Here is a 9,898-nt window from a genome sequence, read left to right as displayed (position 1 = left end):
CTAATTAACAAAGAGGAGCCATTGGTGATGTCTGCTTCGTATTGCAACGTAACCCTCCTCTTCCGTGTCAGTCCCAGTTACACGGACAACGTCTGTCTCCCGACCCAAAGGGTTTTTTCAACCAAACCGTCGATGAAACCAAATCAGACGGTGCTCAGCTTCTTTGGTGGCTACTTACTTAGCAAGTAGTCTACTACACACAACAACAAGCTTTGAGGATACCTCTTGATGCTATTGGTCGAGGCGGCAGAGGTAAAAGGAAGACATTGGCCGTGTTCGAGAGGATCAGACCCGTCAAGTATGACTCACTGATCTACAAATGATAATGAGTAGTTATTTATGATACAATGTTCTTTGTGGATCAGTCAGTCGGCAGTCGCCTGCAATGTCGAACAAGCCCAATTTACGTCGTTTGTATCATGATGGAGCGTATCACGATACGAATATTGACGTCAAATGTTGCTGTTTTTCAAAGTTACATTGTTATCAGTTATGGGCATAATATTGAGTTACAATGTAGGCATACTTTTTTACCTTGAATATTTTTAGTAGCTAGATCAACCGGAGAAGCATGGTCATTTTAAAACAACACTTTGCAATATGCCTATCCTTTCGTATGCATTATTAGACTATTGATTATGCCTAAATGTAGATTTAGCTATCACATTCGAATGTAAGTGGATATACTGAGATTGTATCCTTGTTTTATGGCGGTCCGCAAACAAATGTTATAGGTGCATGCCACCGCCTACTATTCTGTAATATGAATTCATTACGCGTTGTGAATGCAGTGAAATCTCGTAAACCCAAGTACTTCTCTGCAACTGCCACCACAACATCTATCCTCTGTCATTTGCGTTCCATTTCTGTGGTAGACTTGCTGGCCATGAACGCCCCAAAAAACTATCTTACTAAAGCCCATGTTATTCCTATCACTCTCTACTGGCCTCGACCTACTCACGATCCCTCAACCTGCCCCTGGACTCATCTTCCTCTACTACTATCTTCCCTGCCTCAGCATATGACACCTTCTGCACTACTCTGATCCTGGCAACCTCAACCTGCCTTTCTCTCACTGGGCATCTCTGATCTCCAGCACCATGGGGACCCCTACAGTTTACACACACAACTTTTTCCACCGACACTACACATCTAGGAATCTCCCTCCTACACATTGCTGCGGATTGCGTCTATCTGCTTTGCAAATTAATGATGTGCACAAGACTACATCTACCATCTACCCTTGCGACATTTTAACGTCATGTGGTGCCGCGGCCTCATTGTCACACTGTGCAGGACAGAAGCATGTTTATGGTAGCCTGCTGCCCTCCGGTCAGAAACGAGAAGAAGTGGAACGCAACTAAATCCCGTCAAAACAACGTCTCTAGTTCGCTCTCGTCGGTGATGGGGAGTGAAAGGGCCTGAGGAGACCCCCCCCCCCAAATCTCTTATTTGTCTGCTCAAGTTGATCAATCATGTCTGTAAGTAGTTTCTTCGCATAACGTTGTTGCATTTGTTGTTTTGGTGATACAACACAATCATATGTAGGTAATACTTTTGCAGAGCATTACACCATTTAACTGTTTTGCATGACAGAGAGAGAGAGAGAGAGCGCGAACGAACATGTTGTAGGCTACTGTAATGTGAGTGCTGCTGGCGCTCTTGATACTTTATCATATTTTTATCATATTTTTTTGAACCTTTATTTAACTAGGCAAGTCAGTTAAGAACAAATTCTTATTTTCAATGACGGCCTAGGAACAGTGGGTTAACTGCCTTGTTCAGGGGCAGAACGACAGATTTTTACCTTGTCAGCTTGGGGATTCGATCTTGCAACCTTTCGGTCACTAGTATATGGAAAGTGACCAGCTATGTTATGTAAGAGGTTGAATGCTTTGAGCCATACATAGACCAAATGCCTAATTGGATGTCCACAATGTATCTTATGTCACTACATTATTCAAATCTGAAAATGGATCATGGGCTATATCTTTCCATAAATCACATTCTTATCGGCAGACTCAATAGCCTTGGTTTCTCAAATGACTGCCTCACCAACTACTTCTCAGATAGAGTTCAGTGTGTCAAATCGGAGGGCCTGTTGTCTGGACCTCTGGCAGTCTCTATGGGGGTGCCACAGGGTTCAATTCTCAGGCCGACTCTTTTCTCAGTATATATATCAATGATGTCACTCTTGCTGCTGGTGATTCTCTGATCCACCTCTACGCAGATGACACCATTCTGTATACATCTGGCCCTTCCTTGCAGACTTTGTTTACAAACCTCCAAATGAGCTTCAATGCCATACAACACTCCATCCGTGGCCTCCAGCTGCTCTTAAATGCTAAATGCATGCTAAAAAAACCTAAAAACTAAATGCATGCTCTTCAACCGATCGCTCCCCGAACCCGCCCGTCTAGCATCACTACTCTGGACAGTTCTGACTTAGAATATGTGGACAACTACAAATACCTAGGTATCTGGTTAGACTGTAAACTCTCCTTCCAGACTCACATTAAGCATCTCCAATCCAAAAATTGTATCTAGAATCGGCTTCCTATTTCGCAACAAAGCCTCCTTCACTCTGCTGGCAATGACTGGAACGAATTGCAAAAATCACTGAAGCTGGAGACTTATCTCCCTCACTAACTTTAAGCGTCCGCTATCAGAGCAGCTTACCGATCACTGCAGCTGTACACAGCCCATCTGTAAATAGCCCCTCCAACCAACTTCCGACCTCATCCCCATATTTGTTTTTGTTTTTCTGCTCTTTTGCACACCAGTATTTCTACTTGCACATCCTCATCTGCACATCTATTACTCCAGTGTTAATTTTCTAAATTGTAATTACTTCGCCACTATGGCCTATTTATTGCCTTACCTCCTTAATTCATTTGCACACACTGTATACAGATTTTTCTATTGTGTTATTGACTGTACGTTTGTTTATCCCATGTGTAACTCTGTGTTGTTTTTGTCGCACTGCCTTGCTTTTACTTGGCCAGGGCGCAGTTGTAAATGACAACTTGTTCTCAACTGGTGTACCTGGTTAAATAAAAGGTAAAATAAATAAAATAAAAACAGGCAAAGGCTCCTGCTGAGAATTTCATTAAGAAAAAAGTGTATGTATGCACCTATCTCACTGACCTCGTTTTCCTTCACTGGCCTTGAGACACTGCATCCAGTTTAGGAAACAGTAGGCTCTCTTGACAAGCAAATTGGCTGATAAGCTCACATGCGACAGCATGGCTGTCTTTCTATAGTACTGCTATTGTATGTCAGTACAAGCAGAATCTGTGCTCTAAGAATGGTGGTCATTGTCTTTAATTGCCACAATCTACTTGGTCTATTGGTTTTGGTTGGAAGACCAGAGAGCAATTTGTCTTGGAATGCAAAACCTGTTGTGGTTGTTTCCTCTGGAAAGACTAACTTACAATATGTCCTCCAGGGAAAACTTGATGAGTTTCTGCGAGTTTATAGGAGATGTGCAAATATATTATTGAAGGGGTTAGCCAACCCATAACCTACCGAGTATCTGGTTGTTGCTGCCTCTTATCAGGTGAAATTAAGTATACATTTTTTTAATAATTATGTTATTCTGTAGCCTGTAAGTCCATACTATTGTGCTATTTTGTAACCTTTAAGTGAAAATGAATATTTACAGGAATGTGTGTGGGTGGTAGGGAGAGGAAAAGGATATATATTGAGAACTCATATATACACATTTTCATTCTTATTTTTTTATGGAAGATGTTCGATATTTGCCAGAAACTATAAAAACCAATTGTCCAAAATAAAATAAAGGAAAACATAAAAATTGAGGTCTGTAAAAAAGAGTAATGAGCTGAGTATGATTGAATTATATTATTTGCTTATTGTAACATGTTCAATTTTTTAGAAGAACTTAATGTCATTGTTGCTTTGTGCTATGTATTTTATGTTTGTTGGTGGTGGTGATTGTGTATGTTAAGTATATGTGGTTTGTTGTTGTTGGTGACTAATATATTGAAAATATCTGAAAGGAATGCAAAACGAGATGTAGGTAGAGGGACAGATAAGGAGACGTTTTGAGATTCTACAGCTTGCTTTAGTGTGTCTATATATTTGTTTGTTTCTGAAATACATCGACTTTTTAAAAACATTTGAGTAATTTAACAGACGCCCTTATCCAGAGCATTCATTTTAAGATATTTAAGTGACACAACCACATATCACAGTCGTAGTATATCAACCAATTCTAAAGTTATAATCCAAGGAGATTTCCACATAACTTTTGCATTTGGTATACTTCCCCAAGATGCAAGGGGAGAAGGAGTTTGATTTCGTCTTACTACAGATCTACAGCTGACTGCTTTCACGTGATATAGTAGAGTACATCCAATTGAATTCAATCACCTCTTTGATTTGAACGAAACCTTTCATTCATATTTGCCTTTTGTAGAAGTGCTCAGAAAGGTACTTTTTGGACCTGAATTCAAAACATTCAAGAGATAACGGTGCTCAAAGTTGACTTATTTTGCATACCTTGAGACATACATGACAATATAAACATTTGAGATTTGATATAATTTAAAAGCTTACAAACAGGGTTGTCAATTTGTTTTTATCTTAAACTACAATTATCTAGAAATGTCATTTCAGATTTTTTTCACCTATGCATATGTTGTAGCTTAGACCTATTTTAGATTATCTGAGGTGTTTGTATCGCGCTCGCCATTGGTTGAGACAACTCTTATACAGGGTGGGTGCCATGTTGTGGCTAATAAATGTACTAAAATGGGATTACAATTTAAATTCCAACTTTTAAATGGTACCACAGAGATTTTTTATTTTAAATGTATTTAACCAGGTAGGCCAGTTGAACAAGTTCTCATTTCCAACTGCGACCTGGCCAAGATAAAGCAAGGCAGTGCGACAAAAACAACACAGAGTTACACATGGGATAAACAAACATAGTCAATACCACAATAGAAAAATCTGTATATAGTTTGTGCAAATGAAGTAGGGAGGTAAGGCAATAAATAGGCCATAGTGGCGAAGTAATTACAATTTAGCAAATTAACACTGGAGTGATAGATGTGCAGGTGAGGATGTGCAAATAGAAATACTGGTGTGCAAAAGAGCAGAAAAACAAATATAGGGATGAGGTAGGTAGTTGGATGGGCTATTTACAGATGGGCTATGTACAGCTGCAGCGATCGGTAAGCTGCTCTGACAGCTGACGGTTAAAGTTAGTGAGGGAGATATGTCTCCAACTTCAGCATTTGACTTTTAAAAAAATTTCTTTTGCAATTCGTTCCAGTCATTGGCAGCAGAGAACTGGAAGGAAAGGCGGCCAAAGGAAGTGTTGGCTTTGGGGATGACCAGTGAGATATACCTGCTGGAGCGTGTGCTACGGGTGGGTGTTGCTATGGTGACCAGTGAGCTGAGATAAGGCAGAGCTTTACCTAGCAGAGACTTATAGATGACCTGGAGCCAGTGGATTTGGCCAGTCCACCCACCGTCGAATGTCAACTTGAATGGGAATGTCTATTCTATTATAAAAATGTCTATGATTAATAGGTTTCCTATGGAAGATTGATTGTTTAATTTTAAAACAATGGATATTGCCACTCAAGTGAACATTCTGTGATGTGTGGACCTCTAACCATCTTTATGGTACCATTTGAAAGTTGATGTTTAAATTTGATTGACACCTACTCATTCCAGGGTTTTTCTTTTTGTACTATTTTCTACATTTGTAGATAGTGAAGACATCGTAACTATAAAATAACACATAAGGAATCCAGTAGTAACCAAAACAGTGTTAAACAAATCTAAATATTTGAGATTCTTCAAAGTAGCCACACTTTGTCTTGATGACAGCTTTGCAAACTCTTGGCATTCTCTCAACCAGCTTCATGAGGTAATCACCTGGAATGCATTTCAATTAACAGGTGTTCCTTGTTAATTTGTGGAGTATCTTAACTTTTTAATCGATTGAGGCAATCAGTTGTGTTGTGACAAGGTAGGAGTTGTATACAGAAGATAGCCCTATTTGGTAAAATACCAAGTCCATATCATGGCAAGAACAGCTCAAATAAGCAAAGAGAAATGACAGTCCATTACTTTAAGACATGAAGGTCAGTCAATACAAAACATTTAAAAGAACTTTGAAAGTTTCTTCAATTGCAGTCGCAAAAACCATCAAGCGCTATGATGAAAATGGCTCTGAGGACCGCCACAGGAAAGGAAGACCCAGAGTCACATCTGCTGCAGAGGATAAGTTCATTAGAGTTACCAGCCTCAGAAATCGTCAATTAACTGCACCTCAGATTGCAGCCCAAATAAATGGTTCAGATTTCAAGTAACAGACACAGCTCAAATATTCAGAGTAGACTTCCTGAATCAGGCCTTCATGGTTGAAATTGCTGCAAAGAAACCACTACTAAAGGACACCAATAAGAAGAAGACTTGCTTGGTCCAAGAAACATGCGTAATGGACATTAGACCAGTGAATCTGTCCTTTGGTCTGACAAATTTGAGATTTTTGGTTCCAACTGCCGTGTCTTTGTGAGACGCAGAGTAGGTGAATGGATGATCTCCGCATGTGTGGTTCCCACCGTGAAGCATGGAGGAGGAGGTGTGATGGTGCTTTGCTGGTGACACTGTGATTTATTTAGAATTCAAGGCACACTTAACCAGCATCGCTACCACAGCATTCTGCAGCGATACGCCATCCCATCTGGTTTGGGCTTAGTCCCACTATCATTTGTTTTTCAACAGGACAATGACCCAACAGACCTCCAGGCTGTGTAAGGACTATTTGACCAAGGGGAGTGATGGAGTGCTGCATCAGATGACCTGACCTCCACAATCACCTGACCTCAACCCAGTTGAGATGGTTTGGGATGAGTCGGACTGCAGAGTGAAGGAAAAGCAGACACGTGCTCAGCATATGTGGGTACTCCTTCAAGACTATTGGAAAAGCATTCCTCATGAAGCTGGTTGAGAGAATGCCATGAGTGTGCAAAGCTGTCAAAGGCAAAGGGTGGCTACTTTGAATAATCTCAAATACTTTTTTTTGGTTACTACATGATTCCATATGTGTTATTTCATAGTTTTGATGTCTTCACTATTATTCTACAATGTAGAAAATAGTTTAAAAAAAAGAAACCTTGACTGAGTAGGTGTGTCCAAACTTTTGACTGGTACTGTTTATAAACATGAAAGAGTTTGTGTTTTGATGTTAAGGTTAAACTGTTTTTTAAGGAAATGATTAAACATTTTGACAACCCTGTTTGCAAGCTTTCAAATGATATCAAACTCAACCATTAAACATTTTAAGTGATGAAGACATGCATGTCTCATGGTAGGGTGGGGTATGCAAAATGTGTCAACTTTGAGCACCTCTATCCTGAATGTTTTGGCTTTCCAAAAAGTCACTTTCTGACCACTACCACCGTGGGCAAACATTTCTGGAAGGTTTCGTTCAAATCAAGAGGGGTGCAGTCAGAAAGTGATAGAAATCTGGAACGGCCCATTAGTACTTTTTTTGGGGGGGGGGGGGGGGGGGGGGGGGTTGGCTTACTGTGTTGTCATTATCTACCTGACCAAGCTTTATATATTATATTTCACATACGTGGATGTCCATGTAACCGGGATTTCCTGCACAGGTCACAAATCTGGTCCACTTCCTTACAGTATACTGCTGTTAACTTGTGCATATTCTTTGTTGTATTACAATTGCTCTTTTCTCATCCAGATGACCTTTGAGGCAGGGAGCAGCGTGATGCTGCTGTTTCACTTCTGGGATGTGCAAGGACCTGCAGGTAGGCTAACACTGACAGACCTGTGCCCTCAGGAGAATCTAAATGATATATTTTAGAACCCGTTTGTCTGGTTGACTCCATTATATTTTTTCAAGTACAGTTCAGCCCCACTATTCTGCATAGTGTGTTTCAGGTAACAAATGCACTTGTTGCTTATGTAGACCTGTTTCAATAGGGCCCCTAGTGACGCATGCACTGGTTTCTTACACTCATATTAAGTAACTGCTGTTGTCTCTACAGTACTATGAGTATAGCAGACACTGTGGTGTCACCACTGAGTTCCAGACGGACACAGTTGGGGCCACTGTTGATGACCATCATTGCTGTCAACCGCGATAAGCTCTGTGGCCAATGTGTTTGCAGGGATGGTGCTGTCGGTGTTCATGGTCCTCCTGTTGACCGTGTTCTACGAGCTGCTGAAGGTGTGGAGGATCTGGCTGGGGAAGCGCCCCTCCCCCTTCCACTCCTCAGACTGCCAGGGAAGCAGCACTGCATTAGCCAGTAGCCTGTCGGAGTCGTCTCTGGCCCCCATGGAACAGACTGCCCCCACTCGCTCCCCCACGAACAGGTAGGATTCACACAGGAGCAGCCCTGCCCATGTAGTTGTCTGTGATTACCACGTTCCAGGGACGCTGGCTTTCATCCACCAGGTCCCCAAATTGGCCAGAGTGCAAGCACCTGGTTTCACAGGCCTACATGAATCACCGATCAATTATAAGAAAGCCGAGTAGGTCATTAGAGACGAGAACATGAACTGGTGCACCTGTATATAATTACTCCAGAGAGACTACTGCAATAACACTGTTCTCTGTCTCATTTCACCCAGATGGCTTCTCCGTGGGATCCAGACAGCCCTGCACATCCTGCAGGTAACCCTTGGCTACATGCTGATGTTGTGCGTCATGTCCTACAACACCTGGATCTTCCTGGGGGTCATCTTGGGCTCTGTCCTGGGATACTTCATAGGGTTCCCTCTACTGGGTCAAATCTGATCAAACAGAATAATCCTTTTCCTGGACTATAGATCTATAGGCATTAGTTATCCTGTTGGAGAAAGATGTGCTCTGAAAAACATATCACAGCGTCTTTCATTCTGACCCTGTTGCAGACTCAATGTGCGATATCTCTCCCTGTGACTGTCGCTTTTCAAGTTACCTGAAGTGGAAGGTGGTTCTTCCCTAATTATCTTAAAGCAGAGGTGTGCGAAGTAAAAAGCAAGATGGAGACTTCCATAGAGCACACCCATGGTACATTTAAGATAAGTCAGGAAGCTAATGCTTTTTTTGTGTTACGCTGTATGACCTACTGTACTATGCATATCCACTGACATATGTTTGAGAATGGCCCTTGAGAAGAGCTTGAGTTCAACCTGTGGCCTCATTCTAGCATCTAACTCCAAGGTCAGGCTACTTGCAGAAGGAACTGAGATTATGCATTTCGTCAGCACTAGTCACAAGACATTTCCTGGAATTGCCACTGACAACACAGAAGCATGTGATTGAGTGTTGTAACTGTCAGGCTCATTGGGTAACAGTGTTAATTACTCTTAGGTACATGGAGAACCGAATGTGGCTCTTGTTAATCATTTGTGAGAGAGGCACTAAAAGGTTGGGGTATACTTTGTCCTAAATACATTTCAGAGGCATATTTCCTGTTGAATTATACGGTAACCTAATCATGGATGAACGCAAAGCTTTTTCTTCTTCAAATCCTATTGATCTACAGTAAACTGTGAAAGTAGATAATGGCCTGCTTTTAATCTGAAACACTTTTAGAAGGGTGCTTCTCAATGGACTTTATATGAACATGTGCTTACTACTGTTGTATTTTATTGATAGTAATAAAACAAATACCACTAACCTTTTAACATTTAATTTGATTAAAAAAATACATGATGATTGGCTTAAACACAGTTTACCATTTTAGTCTAGATAGATGAGAAATAGAAAACCCATATCAAGTCAATATAAGTATAGTCTGTCATGCATAGCAAAATACAAATCAATAAAAAGCTCTTGCGTAGGGCTTTACACAAAATGAAGACTATGGCCGAGGATAGTACATTGGGCACCATACACACACAGTAT

At 41.0% G+C, this 9,898-nt stretch overlaps 1 protein-coding gene across 4 annotated transcripts; it reads left to right on the top strand.

The window, feature by feature from the left end:
- Positions 1-209: 209 nt before the first annotated feature.
- LOC129863855 (probable low affinity copper uptake protein 2) lies at positions 210-9,670 on the top strand. 4 transcript variants are annotated; one of them, XM_055936194.1, is made up of 5 exons: positions 496-1,481; positions 6,766-6,939; positions 7,745-7,811; positions 8,175-8,379; positions 8,638-9,670. In XM_055936194.1, exons 3-5 carry the CDS (start codon positions 7,745-7,747, stop codon positions 8,801-8,803), a joined length of 438 nt encoding a protein of 145 aa, XP_055792169.1. In that variant the 5' UTR covers positions 496-1,481; positions 6,766-6,939; the 3' UTR covers positions 8,804-9,670. The 4 variants fall into 4 exon arrangements, with proteins under 4 accessions (XP_055792170.1, XP_055792169.1, XP_055792166.1 ...); XM_055936191.1 differs by lacking the exon at positions 6,766-6,939 and adding an exon at positions 5,303-5,398; XM_055936195.1 differs by lacking the exons at positions 496-1,481; positions 6,766-6,939 and adding an exon at positions 210-298.
- The last annotated feature ends 228 nt before the right edge of the window (positions 9,671-9,898 follow it).

Source organism: Salvelinus fontinalis, chromosome 10 (assembly GCF_029448725.1).
Source record: "Salvelinus fontinalis isolate EN_2023a chromosome 10, ASM2944872v1, whole genome shotgun sequence".
Classification (NCBI taxonomy): Eukaryota; Metazoa; Chordata; class Actinopteri; order Salmoniformes; family Salmonidae; genus Salvelinus; species Salvelinus fontinalis.
The sequence above is the reverse complement of the archived record's forward strand: the minus strand, read 5'-3'. Positions and strand labels throughout refer to the sequence as shown.